The following is a 27,631-nucleotide window of genomic DNA, read 5'->3' as shown; positions in this document are numbered from 1 at the left end:
GTACAGTGCTTGAGTAACCAGTGAATGACATCTAGATGTCATACTTGTGGAAACAGAAAAACATTTTGTGGCATTCCCAGTGTTCAGTGTACTTCAGGGGAACATGTTTGCTCTCCAGTTGCTGGAGATGCCTGTAGCCTTGGGACACTTTCAGGCACATCACCAGTTCTCCAGGGCCAAGTATATGCTTCTGCCAAAAAAATAAGTCCTCAGAATTCTGTTAGTAACTGCCTAGGAGACGGTACCTTCCGATTACCTGCTGATTTGGCCATGGCCATCATGCATTCTTCATTCCTAGGATTCTTCATTGCAGTTTGTAGTGACTACAAAAAGTATCCTTTGGAACACAGAGATATTAGAACAGTTACCCTATGAGTTCACTCCAAGATCATACAAAAATAACCAGGAATCACCATGAAGCATATCAACTCTAGAAAAAAAACAGGTTTCCTCAACCCTTTTTTCTGTTTTTGGTTTCCTACAAGTATTATAGTGATGATGATAAAGTGTGTGGGAGACAGAAGAAATGGACCAAAATAGTCCAAAAAAATAGATACCAATAAAAACAGATACCATGGTGATGAGTGAAGTCGTCAGAAATACAATCAGCCTAATGGACACGCTGGCATTGCTCCTTAGCATGGCCTACAGCGTCAGGATTGGGCCAGAGACATCTCCTGGAGAGAAAAGCAAGCCAGATTAGCATCACATCAACTCAAGGTCCTGTATAATCTGAAGAGACAGGGCAGAAGAAGTGCCATTCTGGTAACAGAGAGCATAAGGCCCAGGCAGTGGGCCCTTGGAGAGCCTGATGCTGTAGGAATGCAAGAACAGCTTGGAGCCAGCAGCCTGGGAACTGGTTGTCAAGGGAAAAAAGCAGGGGGTGATGGGCAGCTGCAGTGCACCCTTGGACAGCAGAGCCAGGAAGAGTAATCTTCATGGGGCTGGGGAAAGGAGCCAGCCTAGGAACAGTCTGAGGAGAGAGCATGCCAGTTGGGAAGCAGCTGTACAGCCACGGGGTGGCCATGGATGCCACTGACAAATGTGTGCTGTAACCCAAAGGGCTGGATAGGGCTGCAGGGAAGAGCCAGGGCCTTCAGCCAGCAACAGCTGAGGAATAGAGCAAGCAGTGCACGGAGTAAGGACCAAGATGCACATTTTGTGTTGTAGTGTCCTGTCATCGAGTAGTGAGTGTCCTGTCAGCCACAGCAGCACACACCTCTGCCAGCCACAAGAGCAGGGATCAGTCTGCAAAAGGCAGGGAATTCTACCCACAGCCTACAGTGTGGCTAAGCAGGGCATGTGATCAGGAAAAAGCAGGTTTAAAATGCTTTAGTTGGGATCTTTCGACGTCCTTGAACCCTCTACCCTATGAAACTCCTCATTCTTCTAAAGAATTGTCTTAGACTTTGCAAACTTGCTCATGAGGCTCTTTGGCAAAACCGAGATTCCCTCCAGTGGCTGCACTGAAACAAACCAAAGCTGGTTTCAGCACTGCCAGAGTCTGCCATTTATATTTAAAATTGCAGCAGGAGCTGCTTTTCCCTGCTTCGTTTCGCTCCCACTCCCTGCGGCCGCTCAGCTCGGCAGGGAAAAGCAGCCCCGGGTCAGCGAGCTGGAGATCATCGAGTCCGACCCCTGCCAAGGCAGGGTCACCGACAGCAGGTGACACAGGAACGCGTCCAGGTGGGTTTGGAATGTCTCCAGAGCGGGACACTCCACGGCCTCCCTGGGCAGCCCGTTCCAGTGCGCTGCCAGCCTCAGCGTAAAGAAGTTCTTCCTCATGTTGACATGGAACTTCTTGTGTTTTATTTTAGGGCCATTGCTCCTCATCCTGTCGCTGGGCACCAATGAAAAGAGTCTGGCAACATCCTCTTGCATCGCACGTGGCAGGAGCGTCACAGTGGCAGCGGCACCTCCTCCGGCGCTTCCCGACCGCCGGTCCCCTCACGGACGGGCCGGGCCAGGCGAGCACAGAACGCCGCCCCCGCCCCCGCTACCGCTCCCCTGCCGCGCCTCCCGCCCCGCCCCGCCCGGCCGCCCGCGCGGGCTGCCCGGCTGCAACCAACGGCGGCGCTGAGCGGAGGGGGGAAGGAGAGAGCGCCGCCCGGCACAGCCCGAGCGCGTCCCCTGTAACGTGCGCACCACGGCGCTCGCACCCCCCCCATCCGCCGGCCGTACCACTTCCCTGCCTGTCCGGCTCTGAGGCGCGTCGGGCAGGATCGTACCAACGCGGCCGAGGGAAAGGGGGTAGACAAGAGGGTGCGTGACAAGGGGTGGGGGCTCACGTTCGAAACGGCGCAGCGCCGGCTCTCGGTCTCGTTGTTTTGGCCGAGCCGTGCGGGGCAGCCGCGGTCTCGTCGGAGCTGTCCCTTGCCGGCTGGAAAAGCGGGAAGGAGCCGCCGGTCCTCCTTAATGCCTTCCCCCGGCGGGACGGGGATGGGCCGTCCCGCCAGGCGCGCGCCCCCGCCCCCCCGCGCGCCGCGTTCTTCCCGGATCGGGGCCGCTGTTGGATTCGCGGGGCGCGCGCGCAGGCAGGCGGGAGCGGGGGCGGGCGGGGAGTCTCCCGGCACCCGCCAGACATGTCGGTGGCGTTCGCGGCCCCGAGGCAGCGGGGCAAGGGCGAGATCACGCCGGCCGCCATCCAGAAGGTGAGGAGGGCGAGGGGAGGCGGGCCCGGCCCGGCCCGGGCCGCCCTGGGGGCTGCAGCTGCCGCTTCCTGCCTCGCGGGGAACGGGGGCGGCGGCGCCCGGAGCGCCGAGGCCCCGGCGGGAAAAAGGGAGGGAGCCGGGCCGGGGTCGGGCCCAGCGGGGCACTTGTTGGATCCGCGGACCGGGGGCGGGCGATGTCCCTGAGCCCCCCACTCCACCGTACTTCCTCCACCTCGGCTGCCCCGATCGACCCCGCGGGCCTGAATTAACCCGAAAGAACTCGGCCTGGACGCGGAGGAGTCGAATAAGTCCCTTCCTGCGAGGGGGGCCTGACGGTGGGACCGCAGACGGGCTGTTCCAGAGTCTTTGCCTGACTTCGGGCCCTGCGGGGTAAGCGGCGGATCCAGCTCCCAAACTTGGTCGGCCAACTTAATGCTCCCTCCCCCAGAACCTGAGGTGTGATTAAAGAAGAACATCGCTGCCGGAGCCAATGACAGCGGCTCCGGACGACTCCATTTCAGCTTTTGTGGGAGTGAGCAAGTTAACTCGTTAAAGAGCTCAAAGAAAAGCACATAAAGGATTTGTGAGAATCCACAGTGTTTTCTGTCAGCAGAAATAAAGGAGTATGTTCAAGTTCCCTAGTAAGTGGGTGGTATTTGGATTCTGTGCTGAAGACTCGCACTGTTGTTGGTGTAGATAGCAGTGAATCAAACACATCTCAGATTGCTACAAGCTCCTTGCGTAGTAGGAGCCTTTTGGGTAAATGCAGCTAACCTCTGATTTAATAAAGAATTAGAGCGTCAAAAAGTAGGTGTTTCAGGGATATGGACCTCAAAGGAGACCCCAGAATTATAATGGAGTCCTCCAGGAGAAGTTGGTGCTTGAGAATCGTAGATGAAAAATATATGCCCACTAGGTGGAAAGCTGCTCAGAGGTAGTCTGTAGAGACTTCAGGTCACCGAGGTGCTTACAGAAAACGTAGACAAGTTTTTCTTGTGCTGTAGTCAAACCACTAATCTGATGGTGGTGTGCTGGCAAAATCCTGGTGTAGTTAAAGCTGAAGAATCTTTGTAATGTACGTAAGGTGTCAGAAGCCCTGGAGCTACCTTCATCCACCTGGTAACTAAATTCTCTTTTGATGGTAGGTGTTTATAACTATTTCAATTTTCTATCAGCAAAGACTCAATTAAACTTGTATAAAATAGTTGTCTGCAGCCCCATCTAGGATACAGTTATACTGCTTGTTGCCTTTCCTCTTTTCCCTATCATTTCCCCCCCCCTCCCAGCCCTTCTTCCCCAAGAGGTCCAGCTTACATTGGCTGCAGTGAAGGATGCAGCCATCAAACTGGTAGTCTCAAGGTTACCTGTCTCTTAAGTCTCTCCTGTGCGAGACATTCTGAGGAGAGCCTTGATTCAAGGCTTCCTTTGCGAGTCCTCTGTTAGACTTCAGTATCAAAGGTATTATCTCCTGTTTTACTTATTTTTTTTTCTGATGAAAGTGGCCACTGTGTTTCTTATAAAAGTTGAAGTTAGTATGTGTGTCATGTGTCTGTGTAGCAGTGGGTTTGTGATCCTCTTTGGGGAGTGCAGCTTCAGCTTTGCCTAGTTTCTGAGGCTCACACAGCAGCTGAAAATAGTGCAGTCATGTCTGTGTTTAGTGCTTAAATGTGTTTCCAGATCCAGCATTTTCAGGCAAAATACTTGTGCTGGGATCATTCTAGTCCGTTCTGGTGGATTCCTGGTTAGCATTTAAGAAAACTTGGCTGGCTGGGTCATTCTTATGTGGATAGAAGGCCTGAGTGGACTGCATAAGGTTTCTGACTCCATACACTTTTCATAGTGGAGGTGGATTAGTCAGGGGGGGAAAAAAAGTCAGTACTTCTTTCTTTTTTTTTTTTCCTCTCTGTAGAATTTTTGTAGGTTGGATTCCTAAGGAAGTGAAGATCATGTAATGTTGTTGTGCTTTCCTTGTAAAAGCATGAGCCTAGTCATGGCTAGTTTCAAACACGTTTGGAAGGAGAGAGTATTAGAAGTGGTTAAGATTCTATTAATTTTGTGAAATTCAGCAGCTGGGTAAAGGGATCTAAACTAGCTTTCCAGTAAAAGAAAGCAAAGGAATAAATTGATGCAAAATTTCCCATTTGGCAGTAAATTTTCTGTTTTGTTCAGTTGACTTGGGTAACTTGGCTTGTACCTCAGATTATCCATGGTTCTGCTGAGTCTTGTCTGATCAGAATGTGGGATGGGGGTTAAAAAGATAAGAGTGTGGGGATGTGCAGCTCCAGGAAACCAGACTTTTTTTTTTCCTGTTTATGTGACTTTGTGAACTTTCTGAAGAAAGCTGTGAGATTGACCATTTCCCATGATTTTTAGAGCTACTTTTTTTTTTTTGGTCAGAAAAATCTAATTCATATGTGTTCATTTTTGTGGACACTTCTGAAGTATAACAGAACTATTGTGCCCATTTGTCCTGATTCTGACCAGAACACAGTTAATTTTTCCAGTAGCCTGGAGGGGCATGGCTGGGACTGGGAGGCTCTTCTGTACCACCTTACATCAGGGATGTGGGAAGGAGTCCCTTCCAGATCGAATAGCCTGGTGGGGTCAGGTATTTTCAGAGTCCTGGGTGCTGAGCATTCACATGTGAATTGTTCACCACTCTTGTACACTGTGTTGTTAATGTTTCTGTTACTGGTTTTTTTCTTATTTCATTGCTATTTCCAGCAAATTGTTCTTATCTCAACCTTTTGTGCCTCCAGTTCTCCTCTCCAGCCACCAACGGGGCAGAGGGGGAAGTAAGCAAGGGGCAGGTGGTTTGGAGTGTTTCAGTGGGAACAATAAATTGGGGAATACCATTCCTCAAGCACAACACCATTAAACCAAATAGCTATAAAATGCAGTTTAGTTAGAGATTCTTCATGTAAATACGGCCTAACTTTCCAGCACATTTCCTTGAAACAAATCTGACTGGTCAGCTCACTTCTCATCAATAACAATTTCAGTGCCTTTTGTTATTAAATTTATAAACAGTTGCAGGCTTTAGAAGGAGAAGGGAAACTTGGGGTGTAAACTTTTAAGCAAGTTTCTTCTTAGCAATCAAATGAAGGAATGCAGAAAACTTCTAAAATTTACAAGAACATGATGCGGATCAGGCAAGTATTTGAACAGAATGCTTCACAAGTGTAGCTATGGTAGTGCTATGAAACCCTTAAACTGAAACCAGTAATACTAATCGGAGGGGAAAAATGGGAGCAAAAGAGTGTTTTATAAATTATTGGTGAAGTAGAGCTTTCTGGATTACGACTTTTTTGTTGTTGTTTTTAAAACCTCTGAGAAGAGGAGCAAGACTCAAAACTTATTTCCAGTCTTTCAGCAAAGAATGTGAAACTTACTCCAAACTTCTTCTTTATTGTTTCAGATGTTGGATGAAAATAACCATCTTATTCAGTGTATAATGGACTATCAGAACAAAGGAAAGACTTCTGAATGCTCTCAGTAAGACCTTAATCCATATCTTCTGTGGACTGGGTGAATTTCCATCTAGATCAGCATTACAGATTTTTTTAGCTCACCTTGTAGGAGAACTGTGCTCTGAAGAACAAATAAGTTGTGCTACAGATAAAATTTATGTGGGTTTTTTTATTTGCTGTATGAGTATCACTTTTGTCACTGAAATGTTTCAAGTTGCCTACTGCAAGCTGATGTCATGATGACAACGCTCATAAAAATTGGGACTGTATAACAAAGATCTTTTCCCTCTGTATCATAATTACACTTTGGGAAAGAGGTAGCCTTCTTCTCAAACATTTCAAAATCACGTAGGAAAATGGACCTTTCTTCTTCATGATGGCATGTTTGAAAACTGCCTGCTTTTCACTTGCCCAAGAACAAATAGGCTTGTCTTAAATGTTTGGCCTGCCAAAATATCCCATGTGGACTTGCTGTCTAATGAGAACTGTAGAAGGAGTCAGTTGTTGAGGAATGTTATTTTCTCATTACCCTTTTCTGGCACAAGATGATCACGGCACCCATGTAATCAAATATGGAGTCGTGGGACAGAGCATCATAGTATAGCTCAAGTCTGTTGCCGAGAGAATCAGTAGTGTGGGAGTAGGAGGGAAATCATAAATAGTAGGTATTTTTTGTTTAAGGGAATACTTTTGTTCTAGCACAGTTGGTGTATTAAGCTGTTTGAAAGCCTGTAGTTATGTACTTGTGCTCTGTTCCTGATTTTAAGGTTATTTTTGTGACTGGACTAGATGTTGGGACGCAGGACTGTGGTTCTGTAGCAGGAAAATCATTCCATAGCAAACTTTCAAAGCTTAAGGTCCTATTGAAATGTGTGCACTGGTCTTGGTCATGATTCACATAAATCTATGATATCTTGTATATTGGGACATAATAGAAAGACCTCTTATTCTCTAGTGTTTGTGATGAAAATTACACTGAACAGGCACAAACACACGAGAGAGCTCTAAGTCTTCTGGTGATTTAGTTTAGGGCAGGAAGTGAAATAGGTGAGAACAGTGTCACCCAGCTTTAGATTTTTTTCACAGCAAGACAAGTAGAGAATATACAGGCACAGATTTGGTGGAGATATTGGGAAAGACTGGACAATGATAAGTGTGAAGGGGAAAAAGCTTAAGATTCCTAATAATGGTGCTCTTGTAAGTCTCTTGAATCTTGATTTTCACAGGTAGCTTTTTTGACATGTGTAGAGTTAAAGTAAATTCTGATGTTACTGTATTTGTGAATTAAGATCTGTTTTGCTTTGTTTATTTTGATAGATACCAGCAGATGCTGCATACAAACTTGGTTTACCTAGCCACTATAGCTGACTCCAACCAGAACATGCAATCTCTTCTACCAGCAGTAAGTACAAAATAGTGCAAAAGTAGGGTATAGATTTCATTTGGATTCCTGGAGGAAAAAAACAAAACAAAACAACCAAACAAGTGTTTGAGGTAATGACCACCAAACACTTTGCCTCCGATTTACTGTATATCAAATACATGATGCAGTGTGTCTTCATGCTGTATTTGGGGTAATCTCGCTACTTAGGTCTTGCTTAAAACCTGACCTGTTTAACTGGAGACTGTTACTGGGAATCAGGTGTGCAGTGCACAAATTATCTGGCCTCCTTCATGGATAGATTTTTTTTCCCCCCTTAGCTGAGAACTGTAGTGATATGACTCTTAGTCAACAACTACAGCAGTGCTCTTTTTCCTCTTACATTAGGGAATATTTTAAAATATTATTATTATATTTTTATTTTTTACTGGAATATAATCCATTCTCTTACCTTGGTGGAATGAGGCTGGGTAAATTTTTGTCTGCTTTTCTATACTGTAGTTGAGTTTCAAATTCTTTGCCTCTCTCCTGTTTTGGAAAGCAATCTTTTTTAAGGTGGGTGGTGATAACATGAAAAATATAAGGGCTCACAGGCTTCACTTGAGACACTGCATTGCTTTACATTTCTTGGATATTACTTGCTGTCTTTTTAATCTGAATTTTTCTAAGTCTGTCTTTGTGAACTCTGTGTTTTATAAGATCCATGAAATTTTTCCCATGTTCCGTTGTTTATGGAGCAGTAAGGAAAGAAACAGCAAACATTAAAATAGCTTGCTGTCTGTTTGCTTTCTGCGTTAATCAGAAAGCTTGGGGAGTTCATTGTGAGTAACACAAGGAAGTTCTTTGTTTTTTGGTAATAAGACTTTTCTTGAATTAATATAGTCTTGATTCATTTCTGTAATATGAAGCTAAAAAGAATGTCTGTAAAACAGCCATTCCTAGATACTAGTTTTCACCAACTGAAATTGAATTACTTTTTCTTTGGTCTCTGGAGAAGTGTTCTCCAATCATTGCTACTAGCAAAGCATCCTTTCAAGTTGGTACCTAGAGGACTATAGAAACAGTGCTTCATTATGTCCAACCTGTTGTGCCTGTAGAGGCTTCTCTTTTTATAAATCCATGCTTGTAGCTGAGGGGGAGGGAGAGAAACCTTTAAGAGGGCTGTGTGTGTTCCTCAACTAATATGTTTTTTGAGGCTTAATTCATATCCTGGTTCTGATGACAACTGGAAATGAATTTGACCTTATCCTAATCCCTGGCGAACAGCCCTGCTGTTAAAGTTGAATGTGATGACATTCTCTTCTTAAAAGAAAATGAAGATAGGGCTGGGAAAGGCTTTTGCAGATCTAGACTGAAGTGCATTTCTGATCCTGAATGGAAGGAATGTTCCACACTACTGAGAAAAATAGCATAGTGTTTGTTGGAGGGAGAGGGAGTCCCCTTTGGACAGCTGAGGAAGGGAATAAAAAACGTAGCTTCTTTGTTTTTCTTACAAACTAAAATACAAAATCAAATTTTGATCTTGAGTGTTATCTAAATGTAGATGCTCTGACCTACCAAGTAAAATCTTGGAAGATTTCCCTGAAATGTGGTAGCATAATCAGATAAGGTGATTTTTGTTGGGGTTTATAGAAGAATATTCTTTAAGTTCTTTCTGTCTTCCCAGTAAATTTTAGTTAGAAGAATTTGGGAACATGTGAGCTACTGCCTTCTACAATGCAGGATAAACTACTTCAGACTCTTTTCCTCTATTGGTTTTCCATTTAAGAACTGATGAGGCTCAAGTTGACTTGGAAGTATTGAGTGTCTCTTCACTATGCTTCTCTATCAGCTGTTGAGCAGTTTACTAAATTCAAGCTGTTGTGGGTGGCAACAGCTAAATATGGAGAAAGATACTGTGTGTATAGACATCTACTATTTTTGATACTAAATAATCAATTATGATACTCCTAATGCAGTAACTTTGCACGTAACTTAGGAGGGATTGAGTCTGGATAGCTTCTGAAGGTGAGTTCTATTTCATCTATTCATCTCTGGAAGATTGTTCCCCTAGTAAACTGTATTTTCTTTTTTGTTTAAATTTTATCTTGTTGCTGTTTTAATCAGCTAAATAAACTCTAAAGAAATTTCTCAACTTAAGGTATTTTGTAGAAACTAGTAGTTGTGTAGTAAAGTGAGGTTGAAAAGAGAATACTGCTGTTAAGATAGCATTCACACTGAAGAAAAGGGATGAATGACCAGGTTCACTGAAGTTTTTAATACAAGCTAAAATGATTCTAACCTGATGATAACTTCATTGTATTCTCTAACAATATTCCTTAGACTTAATGCATAAAGCATTGCTGGGAAAATGGTTCATACTCAGCTGCTGTGCCTCTGTCCTCGTCTTTTAGAATGCACTAGTCTAATGAAGTGTCTGACCTCCTCTCTGAAACTCTGGTATTGCCTGTAGAGAACAAGAAGTGTAGTGGGCCATCAGTGTTGTGCAGAGAGTGTTTCTGCAAGGGGGACCTGGAAGTGAGGAGAAGGTGATGAAACAGATTAAGGAAGCACTGCAGGGTCTGGGGTGAAGGGAACTAGAAAAACTTTGAAACTCCAGTGTCATAATAAAGCTCCTGTTGTCTTTGTGTGCGTGCTAGAGTATTAAATTATGACTTTTGGGATGAGAGACCTTCTTTCACATTAAAAGACAAAAAGAGTGTGAGGTTATTCTGGAGTCAGCCAGTCTTTCCTCAGCTGTGTGAACAGCAACATTTTCAAGGGCAGGGCTGTTTTGAATTGTCTTCCTATCTGGATAAGAGCACTGACTAAGTTCACCTGTGAAGTTGATAGAACTTTCTGTTTCCTCTCTTAGAGTTGTGACAGGTATTTCTTTCTTGGATAGCAGTTAAAAGTCTCTTTACTACCACCTTATCAGATAAGCCAGTTTACCAAAAAGGGCTTGTACCATGAGGAAGACAACACTGTTGAAGTCTTGTGATATTTCATTAGTGCTGCTTTTGAGGGAGGCTGTAACAAAGTATTGCTGTCCTTGAACTACAGAGAGCAAATGTGCAATTAAAGCAGTAGTGAAGTATTGTATGTGTGTGTTCCTAAACACATTCAATCTCAAACTGCAGAACAGGCATCTTGTCCTCCCTGACTTTTATTTATTTTGGTTTTTTGACAATGTTTTAGTGGCCTCGAAAAGGCATTGCCAACTATTGAATAAAAAACCCCCCAGCTTTTCTACTTGGACATTTTCTCTCCCTCATATCTTAATTTTGCCAAATATTTATAAGGAAACAACCTGTGACCATCACTTTATTTGATATGTAAAGGGGAACTTTCCATTTTATAATGGGCAGATATTGAGGTCTACAGGAATTATTTGATTGGGTTTTTTGATTATTTGTTTGAGGTTTTTTTAAACACAGAAATTTATTTTTTTCAGTGTTTTTATTACATAATGCATCTTGCCTTCTGTCAGAATGAGATTTCAGCATGAGATTTCAGTGTGTAATTCAAGAAGGTGATGAAAATAAATGACTATTACTCACTTGTGTAACATACTAGTTTTATTTTATGTTGAAAGTGCCAAGTTGTAGAAAAAATCTGGACATCACATTAAATTATTTTTCTAAATTTCACAATACTGGAAAGATTATAATAAACTAATAAAAAAGTGATATTTTTTTCTTGCTTGAGATATTTATTTCAAAACTAAAACTTTTTGTAGGACTGGTGAAATCCCTTATTGTGTGTTGTTTGCAAACTTGTCACACAGATTAGAGTGGAGTCTGTTTAGTTACAAAATACTTCTACATAAAATGGTAGTTGCTTTTTATAAACACCCAACATCAGCAGGCACTGAAATGATGTTTATTTCCAAAACAACTGCTGCAAGAGATAGAACCACTAAGCATAATTACTAGCACTTGATGAAAACTTGCCTTCATCTTCCTTATTGGGAGGGGTTTTTTATTTGTTTTGTATGTGGATGGTGATTGTCTTTTTTTTCCTAAGTTGTGGAGTTCTGCAGGCTAAATAGGAATCTTTGACGTAAGCATGGTTTCACTCAAACAGTGGAAAGTCTCTTATGATCTTAAACACATTGTTTTTCAAAAGGGTAGTGTTTAATCTATGGTTTTAATGAACTTGTGATGTTTCTAGAAAAAAATTGGAGTCTTAGGAACTGAACAGTGCACTCTGCTTCTTCGGTAGCCTTTATTTGACCATAAAAGTTGTCTAAAATATATGTTAATTGAATTACCTTGATAACTATTTTTCTTGAAAAAAGCAAGATGGGATCCAGAAAATAAAAATATGGCTCAGTTTTAATAACTTAAAATTTTGAAATAAAGTACTTGTTACTGATGATGAGAGGAATCTTAAATTTATGAGAATCTTGTCCAGTTACGTACTAAATGCCTGGGAAAGACTGATGTCTGTGTTAGTGTGTCATGGTTTAACTTCAGCTGGCAACTAAGTACCATGCAGCTGCTCACTCACCCCACACACCTTCCCTCTCCTCATAGTAGGATGGGCAGGAGAATCAGAAGAAAAGCTAAAACCTATGGGTTGAGATAAGAACAGTTTAATAATTTAAATAAAATACTATAATAATAATCACAGAACACGCTGAGTTGGAAGGGATCCACAAGGATCATCGAGTCCAACCGTTAGCCCTGCACAGGACCATCCCCAGGAGTCACACTGTGTGCCTGAGACTATCATCCAAACACCTCTTGAACTCTGTCAGGCTCGGTGCTGTGACCACTTTCCTGGGGAGCCTGTTCCAGTGCCCAACCACCCTCTGGGTGAAGAACCTTTTGCTGATATCCGACCTAAACCTCCCCTGCCACAACTTCAGGCCATTTGCTTGGGTCGTGTCACTGATCACCACAGAATAATGTAACTGTAATTAAACTGAGTCAGCTTTTGCTGAAACCAGTGCCCAGCCTGAGTGTGATATTCTATGGTGTGGAAATATCCCTTTTGTCACTTTGGGTCTGCTGTCCTGGCTGTGCTCCCTCCTGACTTCTTGCACACCTGCTCGCTGACAGGGCATGGGAAACTGAAAAGTCCTTGACTTAAGAGTAAGCACTGGTTAGCAACAACTAAAACATCAGTGTGTTATCAAGGTTAGACTCCTGCTGAGTCCAAAACACAGCACTGTACCAGCTATTAGGAAGAAAATCAACTCTATCCCACGGGAAACCAAGATAGGTAGTATAGCAGAAAGTCTGTTTGTGGTGTATGCTTTCCTGCTCATCACAGCTGGCATCAATCTTTAAACCTCTAGATTAATTCAGTGTATATTTAATGTTAGTGTATTGATTAAATTACTTTTAAAGCAGATACACAGAGCAGTATGGTGCATAATTCTGCATTAGCTTTTCAGAACACAAGTCCATGCCCAACTGAAGTTCAACTATTTGTAAACTGACTTAATAGAGAACAGAGCAAAAGGAAGGTCAGATGTTTCCTGTCAAGAGGCAAGGGAGCTATTAGTCAGAACTGGAGCTTGGATTTTGAAGAATAGTTGCTCTGATTAAATGTTTGTTAAATAGTTTTTAAAAAATCATAATAATTTCTTAAGACTTTCTAAAAGAGATACATTTGGTAGTAGATTTCTTGGGAAAGGGAGGAAAGATGAAGCGTTCATACCTACCATATTATGTGGCTACACTCTAATGCTACACTCTGCTGCCCTTCAAACAAGGGACAAGTAGAGCCACTATGATTTGATGGGTAAAACAAATTAAGCTCCATATTCCTGTCCTGGTATTAGAAACTCAAGTCAGTGCAAATCCATAATTGATAAAAGCTAATTTATTTGTGCTTGCATCCTCCATGAAAAACTTAATTTCTTAAATTATTCCTTCCTCCAACTCTTCAAGCTCTTACGTTTTTGTTTGCTATGTTGGTTTTGCATAACAAAAAAGATGTCCTGTGTTTTGTGCGCAAGAAGCACATGGGGTAAGCATCTTTTGAAAATAGTCTCCAGCCCCCAGTTAGTTAGGCTTTGTCAGCAATGAATAGGAAATGTGGGACATCAAGATTCATGTTGTATTGCCACAATACTCTTAAAAGTCAGCATTACCACTGTGTTAGTGATCTTGGAGACTCAGCAGTCTGAACAAAATGGTAAATAAGACTTTTCTTGAACTTGTACAGTATTCCAGGTCTGTTAGGGACGAGTTTTAATTCCTTGTTGCTGTCCGTAGCCTAGGTCTTAGGTATGACTGCAGTAACCAGTCATATAAGCAATCCATTACGATCTAGCAGTTTCAGTGCTTGCAGAGAGCTCTGGTGTGTCTGTATCACTTAACTGGCTTTACTTTAAGGCCAGCGTGTGATTCTCTCTATCCATTTGCTTTCTTTGAGGCTTTGTGTGCTATTTTACTTCTGACCTCTCAGTGGACATGCTGATTGTCTGCATGTTCATTGTATGTAAAAACGCGGTTATGAGAGATTAATCAAAAGAGAACTAGTTTTGCAAATAGGGACACAGATTTTTATTTATTTTGGGTAGAGCATGAAAAGAAACACATCCATTGCTTATACCATCAAACTGAAAACCTACTAATGGGAAGGAAGTCCTGGAGAATTGTCAGTAGTACAAGCTTTTTAGAAGCCTTAAAAGCAAAACAACCAAATTTACTATGATTTAAGTTTTGTGGACTGTTTCTTCCCTAGTCTTTTTTGTTGACTCTCTAACAGTCCTTGTGTCGATACACATCTTCTAGGGCTAGTAATGCCACCCTGTTTTAGCAAAAGCGAATTGTGTATGTTTGTTTTTAAAAGAATTTTCAGGTTGTGGATCCTCAGTTGATCCGTGTATGCCATGGCCTCATAATAAAAATTCCTTTTCCAGGTTGTTCGTTTTAGTCCAGAGAGGCTTTTAAATGTTGGAAAGAAGTTTGGTGGCTGTTTAACAAGATTTCATTTTGATGGTGATGGTTATGTTAACATCAGTAGAGCTGTACTCTCATCAGCTGCAGTTCTGCTGTGTGATGTTTTAAAGTTGCTGTATGATGAAAAATCTGGAGTCCAAATTAATTAGGTGGAAAGGGCAATATTTTCATTCTGGATTACTCCAGACTAACTTTGGGACCGTGTAAGTGGCTATGTTGGCACAACTGAATGAGTGCTGTTGGAAATAGGGAGCTGCTGGAAGGAGCTTCTTAAGCCAGCAACTCCACTTAAAAAAGAAATAAATAAAATCAGAATATGGGAATTTCAGTGTTTGAGATGTTAGGTGAATTTAGAGACTACTAGCTACCACTTTAAATCAGAGGGTTGTTTAAGTTCTGTAAGCTAGTTTGCATGTGTTGCTAATGAGGTGTGTCCACACGGGGAGCTAGTGCACTGTACACAAAAAACTACTTCTGTTGCCTCCTAACTTCTGTGGCTGATTTAGAAATCAGTAAAAATAGCTAGCAGTTTGAAATAGGAGTATACTCTAAGGTGTAGTTCTTTCATACTTGAAGATGTGATTTGCCTCTCCGTGGTACAGTATCTGCACAATAAATACCTGTTTGAACCGTAGGCAGTTTGCTGAGAGCCGTACCAGGCAGTCTGGTAACATAGGTGCCAATCCTTCAGCCTCTATGGTTTTGCTGTTTCCCCAGTGCCATGCTTTAAGGGTTCTGCAGGATTCTTTCTGCTTTAATAGAGTTTACATAGGGCCTTTCAGCTAGAAGAGAGTTGGATTTTTTATCTTAGGTTACTAAATGCAAGCAAAACCTGTAAATATTAGACCAGATAATAATCCATCTTAAAAGTGAAGGAGACAAGAGGCTGTGGAACACAAAACTCCTGCTTTTGGGGGCAGATATGAACTGCATATTACTGGGGAATTACAGAGCAGCTCTGAAGTTCTCTAGTTTCAGTAACTCAGTGTGCCCCAAGCTAATATCCACAGTTAATTTATTCATAGTCACTTATAATAAACTCTTCTGAATTCATACTGGATTGTTTAATTTTTGATTTAAATATTTTCTAGTTATATCAAGAGTTATGAATTATTTTTGATTATTTTTAAAGTATCAGAATAACTATTGCAATGAGGTTATCAGATATTTTAGAGTTAAATTTTCTGTTTGTTAAAATGTTGTTTAAGAATATTGGTATAGTAAAATATTTTTATACAGTGATATATGCAATTTAAAACAATTTCCTCTTCAAACAGAGTGTTTTAAGTATTACATTATGCACTATTTTAAAATTTTGTTCAAATCTTAAGTCAGAATGTCTCTGATTTTTGAAGATACTGATGTGTAAATCAAGATGTATAAACTGGATGTCATTCTAAATTTAGATTTCCTTACTCCTAGTATCACAACTCGTACTCCAACAGTGAGAACACAAATTACATTTGTATTTGACTTTACTGTTTAGATATGATTGATAATGCTTTTCCTGTAGAAATCCTTTCTCTCCCTAAATATTACACTTGCTGAGAATTGATACATGTTCTTTATTTTTTTAAGACATTCAGTTCTAGAATACCCTGTACCTTGTAAAAGAAGAGTCACAACCCGATTAAATAAATCCTGCTCTTTCAGTTCTCAAAAATGTATCCTTTATGGTCTTACTTCTCAATCTGACACCTCAGTAAGTACTCTGCAGGTGCCATCACCACCTATCAACAGAGTACTGCTCTCTGAGGCCAAGACAGGTCCTGTTATATTAGCAATGCGATATGTGCAGGGCAGAGTACCTCCTGGGACGGGGCATTTTACTTTGCAGAAAATGGTATTTGAGAATTGAAAACAAAAATGATTGATTAAATCCTCATTTAAGGCTTCTCTTGGAAAGATCAGAAGGCTTTTATGTTTGTATTCCATGTAGCTTTTAATTGTTATTCTGAAAGAATTTCAGGAAAATTGTATTTTTGATAGTGTAGTTTAAATATCTACTGCCAGTTCTATTGATTAGCTATATTGTGTTTTAATGTGTGTAACAGTAGTTCCTGTTTTTTACATTTTATTGATGACTGAGTTGGTATTCCACCTCAGTTTTTATAGCAATAGAAGTTCCATAAACAAATCTTAGAAAATTCCAGGTGTACAATTCTACCGTGGCAGATTTTATTGTTACTGTCTTTCATTTGATCTAATTTATTATTTAAAGGAAAAACTCTAAAAAAATGCAGTGTGGCTATTGTTTTCAGTGCATGCTTTCAAATAACTTTGGATTTACTAGGATTTTGTTTGCTGAAAGTTGTCAGTTAAAATCTTGTCTCTTTTTTCTTGTCTCTTGTTTTTCTTGTCTCTTTTTTTGGTTGCAGCTATTGGGTCAGTTTCAGTCTTTTTCCAGTTCAGATTTGCAGAATTGGACTAAATAGCTTATAATTATTGTTTTTCATGCTCTGATAAATTTTAAATGCTCATAGCAGCTATAAATGTAATCTGTGTGTTTGGGGAAATGAGCCAAAAATTAGTGTTTAGCAAGTGAAGCTATGTCTATCATCTTCTAGTTCTTTAATTTACTTTTTACTGATAGCAAAATATTTAACATTTTCTACTTCATATTTGGAATAAAATCATCAGCGATTTTAATTTTCATTCCTTTGCGTCATGCATCCAGCAGGAGGGAAGTAGCCTTTCCTTTGGTTCTGTTAACCTTACTACGTTTGTATGTCATTTCACCTTTCAGAACTAGACTTAATGGGTAGGGTTCATGTTGGGTAGCTTTCCTTTCACAATGGGTGGGTTGGGTTTTTTTGAGTACTGTGTGATCCTTTTGTGTTTTAAAGGATCTTCACCCCGTGTAGAGCATGTTACTGGGAATAGTTAATTTCCTTCTGTAAAAAACAAAAAAGGTTAAATAACCCAGGCTATGTGGTTGGGTTTTTTGTTTGATTATTGTTCTGGGGTATTTTAATTAAATCTGATTTAAAGAAGTTTATAATTTGTAAAAACCTGGATCAACTCCAATAGAAATAGGGAAGTTGCCATTTTAAAACAGTTTTTTCTTGTTTTCTTCTGTCTGCGTCCAGTAGAAAAGTACTCTGGAGGATTTTCGCTGGGGAATAATTATATCTGCAGGAGACATTTCGTTTTAATTACTATCAGGTAGTGATTGGTTTATGATCTGACATGAAGGCTTGTAATACACTTTTAAAATATCCTATATAATATTCTGTATAACTGTTTCTGTTGCATATGTATGTGTAATTATCTCTGAACCTTATTTAAACTTTGTTCTAGTGTCTTGTGTTGATGAATTCCTCAGGTTTATATGATTTATGTGCTGCCCTGTATGTTTAATGTTGTTCCTCCATTTACTGACTGTTCTCCTGAGGTTTTTTTTGTTGTTAAACCGTAAACTGAAGGATCTACTTTTTGTATGTATCATACATTAAATTGTATTTCTGTCATATCCTCTTAAGTTCCTGCCCCTGCCCCTGCCCTTTTTGACTTGTTTCAGGTGATAACATTCAAAATTTTTAATCACTGTTACCTGTCTTCAGAATCCTTCTGTTTTTACAGTATCTTTTGGTGATTGCTTTCCCCGAACTGAACGTGTATCATGATCACAAATACTTTGACCTTTTCTTCTTTCACATTGTACGTCACTTTTGATATATCAAGTCACTTTTGATATATCAAGTACTGACGATAATCAGAAAGTGACCATGGGTATTATGAATAGTTTTTATGAGTTTTGGAGTTTTCTGTTTGTTTTTTGGGGGTTTTATTTGATTTTTTTTTTCCCCCAGCAAACTGTCTGGGTTGTGGTCATTTATTTTTTCTCTGGGTTAATGGCAATAGGAGTTTCTTCTTTCTGAAGAAAGAATAGTTCACAGTTCAGTGTATTTGCCATATATTTATCCCTGTTGAATTTTACTTGGCACCTTCTGTTCAGTAATGGTGCAGTATCTTCAGATGTTGATATTTACTGAGAAATATTTTCAGGAGACCTCTGTATGTTCCTTTATTCTTTCAACTTCTTTGGGCGGTTTTTGATCAGTGCAAGTGAGTACTCCTGAACAACATATTTCTCCAAAAGGCTTTGTCAAAAAACTTGTATTAAGAAGATCTTGTTAAATATGCATCTAGGTGGTTTAATTTATATTTATATTTTTAAAAAATTCTAATAGGTTAGAAAGATTTGACTTTACTGTATTGACACTTTACTAACTTTTTACCGTTGGTATTTTATGATACTCTAATTATTTTCATAATTTTATCTGTAGCCCAGGGAGCAAACCTCACATGATTCCTAGAATTGGTCCCACTACTTTTTTATAAATAGAGGTACAGGGTTCATCTACCTTCTAGTCATCTTATAGGGTAGTTTATTGTAATGGAAGATTAGATTTTTTTAGCAGTTTGGTCCTTTTTCTTGCATTATTTTCAAGAATTTTAAGTGGGTTCACACAGGTCTTTGGGCTGTTTCTATATCCAGGAGCTCCTTTTGCTGAGTTATTTTCTGGTAGTACCTTTTTGAGTGTTTTTAATTGCTCCCACAGTTCTCTTAATTCCCTGTGGTTTGTGAAGTCTCTTGCAGGTTTTTGTATCTAATGGGATTTTTAAAGTCCTTAATACTTTTTTTCCCCTGTCCTTGCATGTTTGCATTCTTATGCTGTTTTTTTTTTGATAACTGCAGTGTTTGTCTTAAAGGAGAGTTGCTTTGAAAACTTCCAGACTTAAATTTTAGAGTTGGAATGTAGTTTTTCTCACGTAACCTTTGGAGGGTTTTTTTCCCTCTTTCCATGCGTAAAGGCATGCCTATGTTTGTGCATATCACCTGCAGGATAGCTAAAACCTAGGTAGGGTCTAATCTTTTTTTAGTACTTTATAGTATTTTTCATTATCAGCGTGTTATATGAACATTGGATTTGCTAATGTTTTATGCTTGGAATCTAAGAAGTTAATTTTAATTCTGAAAACATTTCAACTTGAGTGGTTTCTGACTTTGCTCTCAGTTTGCTGACATGGGACTGCTGTTAGGCTCTGAGCTCTGGCTGCTCATGTGGAGGTACCCAGTGTGTTGGTTTTGCTGATATTCCTAAGCGTACTTTCTAAACAGAAACTAAAAATAGTCTGTTTGTTTTCTTTTTTTGTTTGTTTCTCTGTATATCAGTTTTAGATAACTTCTGTTACATGCAAATTACCACCATAGTGAGTTTTGAAAGTGAAGGAAGATTTAACTGAGGTGAAGCGGCCTTGCTTTGGTTGCTCACTAGTGGAGGAAAAACAACCAAATGAAGCAGTTTGGAGAGTAGAGCTGCCTTTCACTCTTACCTTCTCTACCTTCTGCCACTTCTGCTGTAGGATGAGGAAGGAACTTGCTTATAAAATGTCATTCTCTTCATTGCGGATGAATGAAAGGAATTTAGTAAGAGAATTTGCCTGCTTGCTTGCATTTTTCTTCATCTCCTTCCTTCTTCCTTCCGAAAAATAGCTTTTACTATGTTCTTGAGGAATTCTTAAAAGTATTGCAGGGAAAATGATACCCACTTGAGCTATGTGAAGAAACATTAAGACAATAAATCCATACTGTTCACTCCCCTCCCCTGGCAAGCAAATATGTGTGTATCTGTGTTACCCTGATGTTACTGTCTCCAAGGGTAAGAAGGGGTCCTGCCTCACGCTCATTGGGAAAGCCTTACTTTTTACCTCTGTATTGTTTCTTGTCTTTATGAATCTCCTGATGAGTAGGTGTAGGCATAAGAGGGCACTGGGCTAGACAGGAACTTAGGGTTCACATCCTTGATTCTTTCTGAAGAAGAGAAACACTGAAAAATGCACATGTGGTTGTGTCATGGGAAGAGTTTTTCATGAATAGTTATGGTCTGTAGAGAGAATCCTCAAAAGCCAGAGAGCCAGGTGTTCGCTCTCACAGAGATGACTTTTATTCCCCTGAAAGTGTTTGGCTAAGGTATGTGAGGAGGATTGTAGAGTCCCACAATTGTTTTTAGTAGGAAAATGAAGGTGGCTACTAGCAGTTTCTGCATCTCCTTACATTGCCGTGAATAGAACCTACCAGTAAATTCCCCCTTGTATTTATTGTTTTTTTGCTCTCCCTCTTTGAACTCTCAAGGTTATTCAGTTATTTTCCTCACAATTTCATTAGGAAATTTGCCAAAAACATCCTTTCTAGGCAGCTGTCTCTGGACCTTTGGAGGCCAGCACTAATGTGCTTCCAGTCTGTAGGGGGTGTTTGGCACGGAATTATGAACTAGGCCTTCAGCGCTTTGGGGGAGAGCGGGGGAGAGATCGCTAGTGTTTTACCACACCCAGGTGCAAATTTTTTGCCAGTCTATGAGCATTCAGAGGCTTTCATCTCATGTTGTACCTGTTTTGTCCCTGTGCAAGGTCTGTTAACAGCAACAAATTGTTGATGTGAGAGAATTACAGTGAAGACTTATTTCTCTGTTGAAGGAAAGCTTTTGTGTGTGTGTGAGGGAGTGACTCCAGCAGTCTTGAACTGTTCAGATGTAATTTTTTAATGAGGCATTGATTTGTGTTTTTTTATTTTAAAGCGATGCTTGAAGGTGCTGTGGTGTTGTATGTGTGTAATACTTCATGTAAAATTGATTGAAATGTTAAATGTTTTGCCAAAAGTAATGTTGGGAGGAGTTAAAATGTATCAGAAGGAGCAAGAAATGCCTTTCAGTGCTTGCTTTCATAGCCTGCTGAACAATATAGGCAACTGCTGTACCATATGTACATATAATATATTTGTCAGGCTAACTGCTTCTCGTGTTTGACTAAACTGTCTCCTTTCAGCCACCCACACAGAATATGCCTATGGGTCCGGGAGGGATGAGTCAGAGCGGCCCTCCCCCACCTCCGCGCTCGCACAACATGTCTTCAGATGGTATGGTAGGTGGGGGCCCTCCTGCACCACACATGCAGAACCAGATGAACGGCCAGATGCCTGGTAAGTTTTTCTCCTCTAAGACATTAACACCAGCGTTGCCTGGCAACTGAAACGACATGGGGGCTCAAGGGATACTAGATTGTTGATGACAAAACTGCTTTGAATGCCCCCGAGTACAAGCTCTCTTAGAGTTTGTTAGCTACAGAGCTACGTGACCTGTATTCAGTGTTTATCAGGCTGCCCTTGGGCTTTGATGTAGCTGACACACAGCATTCCTCTGATGAACAGAACTGGCTAAATTTAGTCTGAAACCGTGCAGTACAGCTGGCTTTAGAAGGCTTATTGGGGAAAGGTATTGGCCTGTGGCTGAGTGAACACAAATCCTTCCATATAAAGATAATGTGAAATTATCGTAGCTAAATAATTAGATAATAATAAAATAGATACATCTGAAAGTGGGTGTTTCTAATTTAGGTAAATGTTTTTGTTGATTTGTCTTTTTTTTTTTTTTTAGAGATTGTTTTTGTACAGAAAATTGTCCAGCTTCCACTAATCCTCTGTGTTCTTTATTACTGAAGATGTGTTGAATTGTAAGGGATTTGTAAAGGAATGGCCTCCAGATTATTGTTCTAGGTGTAAATTCTAAGTTTCTATGCCATCCTGTTTTGTAATAAAAAGAAAAGTGCTTTGGAAGGCAGAAACAAAGCAGTGAAATAAGATGATAAAAATCTATGTTTTACCTACCACTACTGGCTTTGGGGTAACTGCTCCCTTTAGCAGTCATGGAGTAGACCATGGAAAAGCTTGCCGCTTTATATAGAGGCTGTATTCCAGAATTTCCACTCATAAAGTAATACTACCTATTTCACATGAAATGGCTTTCAGCTTAAAATTGCATTCCCAGGATTGCTTTTGTTCAGGACCACATTTTTTTTTTCTTTTCTTTTTTGTATGGAGAAAGTTTTCACACAAAAGCTCTTCAAGGTATTGATACTTCCAAGAAAGGAAACTACCGTCAAAAGATCCTTGAAAATTCACAGATTTCACAGAATATTCTGAGTTGGAAGGAACCCACAAGGATCACTAAGTCCAACTCTTTAAGTGAATGGCCCATACAGGGATCAAACCCACAACCTTGAGTGTTATCAGCACCATGTTCTAACCAACTGAACTAATTTCATCTCTCACTGGTGACAAGGATAAACTTTCATGACAGGAAACACAGTAAATAACTTTGCAAAACTTAATATAGGTAAAAAATACGATTGCTGTAGTCCCTCATTTCTGAGCAAATCTTAATAGTGCCACTTGATAGTGGCAGCTTTTCTGAAAGAGTAGCTAAATAACCTGCAGAGGCTGTGTGTAAGAAGTGTAATAAAAGATCTAGAGAAGAAGTTAGTTTCATCATACATGTTGGTCATGGTCTACATCTGGAAGTGTAAAGAGCAATATATGCTGCTCCCTAATTAGGGCAGAGATATTTTGATTGTGGAGTCCTTTATCCATCTAAAATTCATCAGTTCCCATGGAGAATAGCTTTGCCTCTCAAAAATCAGTCTCTTTGACCCTCGAGTGTAATCATATTATTGTTATTATACTGATCTTTTCCAAGGAGAAGGATTACTAAGTCACAATGTGAGCATAATGACTTCACTGCAGAGCCACAGGGGAGAAAAGTCACTCCTTAAACATACATATTTTGTAATTAGATAGAATAAGAAAAGAGCTCTTATGAAAATACGTGAAAGGTAAATAGGTTTGTTTTGGTATTCACCTAGACGGATACTTAAATACAGATTCCAACTAAGCTTTAATTTAGCCTTTCCAACATATTCCCTTTTTTGAAGGTCTGTTCTTTCCTTCTCAGTTTGAAGTTGTCTCTGAGGATGTGAAGATAAACGGCTTAGGATGAGGGCATCTCTAATATCAGAAAGGCATGCTAAAATCATTTCATGGGTAGACCTTAGAAAAAGGGAAACGGAATTATCTTGGTAATTGTATAGCTGAATTACACATATTTTTAAAGTGTTTGTTAGTTTACCTGCATGTGAGCCTTTCTGTATTTCACAGAGGCATGTTTCTAGTAATTTCTGCAGAGTATGGATTTGCTTTCTTTTAAGGCATTTACTCTGAAGTTACATAGACACTTTGTAATAGAAAACAGATACAAACCCACAAATATCTGAGGAGATGATCTGTCGAAGGGGAATAAAGTCCCTAATATGTAAACTGAGAGAATCCAGGGTTGACAGCAACCTGACCAACCTGGAATAAATAAAATGCAATCTCTTAAAAAGTGCTAGCTGAGAATTTCTGGGAGGCCTTACCTGACCTGGGGCTTCCGCAGACCTGAGTATGCGTGGAAGGGTTGATTAAAAGAACTGTCTAGTGATGGTCAGGACATGAGTCAACTTAAAGTTCTTCTTTAGATCTGTCCCATTACTTTAAAGGATGATTTTTCTCATACTTGTGTTCTGTTAGTGCAGAACCTGAAGTGCTGCTGAGGCCATTAATTGCATCCACTGACAAGTGAATGTCTGTATCCTCATGCCAGGGAAGACAGTTATGGCAAACCTTTTTCAGCCTGTGGTACAATTGAGAGTTTTCTGTAGTGACAGATTGTGGTTTGTAGATGAAAAAATTACTGTTTGAAGAGTTACTTGGAGAGTTTGTGTGATGCCAAAGTAAGAGTGGTCCAGATTTGGAAGGAGATGATGAAATGAGCTGTGCCGCTGGCAAGTTATTTTCCTGATTTTATTGTATGTAAAAAGTTGAAAGTTAAGACTAGCCTCAGGGTTCTCTGGCCTTTGTCCTTACATTGGTAAGTGACCTTCCTGAATAACAGGTGCTTGTGTGTTACCAGCAAGTTCTCTCAAAGTCTTCTTTCCTTCTAAGCCTTCCTCTCCTGCAGGCTTATATGCACTTAGTCTGGCTTACAGCTTCTCGGACCTAAGGTGCTGGTCTATAAGTGAGTAAGAGGAAGAAGGACTTCTGTTTATAGTCAAGATAGATACTTACTCTGCTAACTATTATAACACAAAATCTAATTTGTACTACATTTAAAGCAGTTACATTAAAGTGCAGATACTTCATTCATATTCTCTTCTTTCTATTTCATTTATTCATACAAAAAAAGAAAATCAATTGTTTTTTCCTTATGTGCAGGAGAATGCCTTGAAGCATTTTGGCAAATGATAAAAAAAGTTATTTGTGAAGTGTGTTTTTATTATTTTTCATTTGCAAGGCTTTTTGATATTTTGGTCTTAGCTTTTCCCTTATCCTTGTATTCTAGCTTCAGCTTTTTCACTTCTCTTGACAAAATAGGTTTATGTGTTCATTTCAGTAAGGTGTCTTGAAAAGGGCGAGAGGATAAATGTGTTTTTAAACTTATTCTCTGTTTCTTCACGTTGGCTTTAGTAGCTGTGTTCATTAATCATTGTTACCTTTCTCCTCTGCATCTTTTTGTTTGCAGGTCAGTTTGTGTTGTCTCTCTGACCTTGTGTACAGGTCTCTATGTCCTTATTTCAGCCTTCATTCTACCCTAGATTAGTGCAGTTATTTCTTAAGCCAGGGCAGGACTTGGGGAGCTGTTCACATCTGAAGATGCAGGTGTGTGGGTGGTGGTTGTTTTTTTTGGTGTTTGGTTGGTTTTTTGGTTTGGTTTGGTTTGAGGTTTGGGGGGGTTTTTTTGTGTGCTTTTTGTCTGTTTGTTCGTTGGTTGGTTTTGAGTTTTTTAAATTTCCACTGTGAAATATGTAAACAAATCACTGTCTTCCTACAACTCTACTGGCATTGTTTCTTTTAGATTCCTTTTCTTAGGGTTTTGTAGCTTAACAGAAAACCTGTGGCGTGTTTAGCAACAGTAGCATGTCCGTGGTGAAATCAGTACATACCAACATTTGCCTTGTTTACAGTTGACCTAGTCTGTCACATACTCTGGTTGTTCATATCTTCAGAAGCTCTTCATGTGGTGCTTGTCATAGGCATAATCCTGCCATTTCATTTACTTTTTTCACTTGTCGTAGTTACATCCAGTCACACCTCTTACTAATTGTGGTCCTAGTAGCTATTCACCTATCCCAACTAAAGTAATGAATAAACTGACCACATGGTATTGTAATGTTTGTACTTGTTAAATTACCCATTGAGAGTAGCTTTAATTCAGAGAACAATCCAAATCCAACCTGTGTTATCAGGAAGAGGGGAAATAAAAGGTGAGAAGATGCTGTTGGCCTCATGGGTTTATGAACAGGTTGCTTTTCCTTTGCATCTTCACAAGTTGAGCTGATAATTTGGTGTCTGTCCTTCCAGTAATCATCTCCCACCCTACTAATCTCTAAATACAGTTGCAGAATATTGGCTATAGACTGTATGTTCAAAAATGTTAAATATGCCTTCAGCCATTTTTATTATACATATGGATGGTCACATATGAACTGAATCACTGCAATGCCAGTACAATTACAAATCGAAAGTGTTGGTGATTTTCTGTTGTGTTGAAATTTTCCACCTTACTTAGAAGTAGGAAAAATGCAGCACACTGTCTTTAACATTTTTGCTTTGTTCTTTTCTTCACACCTTTCTCTGTTTTCCAAGGTTGTTCTTTTACTAATGCACAGGAAAGCTGATGACAGTGTTTGCCAATAAAGGTCACTTAATGCTTTCCATTTACAAGTCATTCTTTTAAAAAAGTCATGATTGAAGCATCCAGGGGAAAAAAATCTTAATATCTTACCACTATCATTTGTTCTCATTCCCTTCTCAGGAGATAAACTCAGGAGTCCTATTCTTGCAATAAATAACTTTTGGTTAGATTTTTATCTACAGGGGCATTAAAACAGCTCTATAGAAAGAATGAGTTTGACTTACAGGCTTTCCGTAAAAGCCTTTGCTGTTGTATCAGTGACTCCACGGAGTGTTTGTCACCTTCTTTATCTTTTATGGGTGACTGTGTAGTCATTTGAGTGAAAGTCACAGCCTAAGTTAGCATTTAGTGATGGACTTGGCAGTGTTAAATTTGTGGTTGGACTTGGTGATCTTAGTGGTCTTTTCCAACCAAAATGTTTCTATGATTCTATGTAGTTGTACCATGTCAATGTTAATATTGCCTGAGTTTAAAAATAATAATAATAAATAACTGTTACTTTCAGAAAAGTGTCTTATATAGGTGTTCGACTACACAGAAATGTTACAGCTGTTGTAGTAATTGCAGCTGTGGTGGAGATAGCAAGCTGGCTCTTATACTGGTCTTGTGCAATTCTGGTTGAAATTCAGGAGGTGTTGTGTGAGTACTAAACAGACTAGTTTTGTATGTGATATAGATAGAAGATGAGCTATATTATAATTTACACCTTTCAGCTGCTCAACAAAAGAAAATGTATTGCATAGTAGAGCTGAACTTTGTTTATTTTTTTCAAGTGGGGAAATCATACAAACTGTGTTTTAATTTTTTTTAATGTAATTGCATTTAATGACTTTTATTTAGTTTTGTGAGTCAGTGTGACTGTATTTGTTTGCTTTACGATGCTTAATGTAGATCCTTTTTCCCTGTTTTTCCTTCTGAAGGACCTAACCACATGCCTATGCAAGGACCTGGACCTAACCAACTCAATATGACGAACAGTTCCATGAACATGCCTTCAAGTAGCCACGGGTCAATGGGTGGCTATAATCACTCCGTTCCATCCTCACAGAGTATGCCAGTGCAGAATCAGATGACTATGAGCCAGGGACAGCCGATGGGCAACTACGGTCCCAGACCAAACATGAATATGCAACCAAACCAAGGTAAGAGAGGCGTTAATTTTTGTAAAAACAAAACGTCTCAGGCATTTTTAAAAGGTCTAATCTTGTAAATTTCCTTCTCTAAATTTGTACCTATGTACAAAAGAGGATTCTCTTTTCTCCCATATATCTGTGACTTTTTATTTATTTGCAGACATTGAACTGTTTTCGGGTATTGTGCGAGAATCTGGGAATGGATCTGCTTACATCAGTTATAAGTTTGAACTACTGTTTATCTTTTTCAGACTTTACACTTCTAGCTAAGTGTTGTTATTGTTCAAATTGATAAAATATATCTCTACTTTTAAGTCTCAGGGGTAAATTTAAAAATTAAAGTCAGATAGCCCTCAGATTTTTATACCTTGTTAATCTTGGTTTTCTGCTGCATGCTGTTTTAGCATGGAATGTGTGTTAATCTTGGAGAAGTAAAATTCAGTTCCAGGAACAAATCTGCTACTGCTTATTCTTTTCATGAGATGGCCTTGTGTACATTGTAAAACCCAAAACTAATTTTGTATCTAAGA

The 27,631-nt window shown here is 39.8% G+C and overlaps 1 protein-coding gene across 5 annotated transcripts in view; it reads left to right on the top strand.

The window, feature by feature from the left end:
• Positions 1-2,493: 2,493 nt before the first annotated feature.
• The window catches only part of SS18 (SS18 subunit of BAF chromatin remodeling complex), a 44,556-nt gene continuing 19,418 nt past the window's right edge, over positions 2,494-27,631 (top strand). Inside the window, exons 1-5 of one of the 5 annotated variants that reach the window (XM_051775369.1) lie at positions 2,494-2,651; positions 6,070-6,146; positions 7,439-7,523; positions 21,230-21,383; positions 26,889-27,110. In XM_051775369.1, the coding sequence (XP_051631329.1) occupies positions 2,583-2,651; positions 6,070-6,146; positions 7,439-7,523; positions 21,230-21,383; positions 26,889-27,110 (607 nt within the window). In that variant the 5' untranslated portion in view covers positions 2,494-2,582. Of the gene's footprint in view, positions 2,652-6,069; positions 6,147-7,438; positions 7,524-14,410; positions 14,441-14,586; positions 14,605-21,229; positions 21,384-26,888; positions 27,111-27,631 lie in introns of those variants that run through there. The other 4 variants (XM_051775388.1, XM_051775379.1, XM_051775394.1 and 1 more) reach the window with 4 other exon arrangements.

This window comes from Manacus candei, unplaced genomic scaffold (assembly GCF_025592945.1).
Source record: "Manacus candei isolate 608988 ecotype Guabito, Panama unplaced genomic scaffold, ASM2559294v1 h1tg000008l, whole genome shotgun sequence".
Lineage (NCBI taxonomy): Eukaryota > Metazoa > Chordata > Aves > Passeriformes > Pipridae > Manacus > Manacus candei.
Note: the sequence above shows the minus strand (reverse complement) of the source record. Positions and strands in the feature narration are given on the sequence as shown.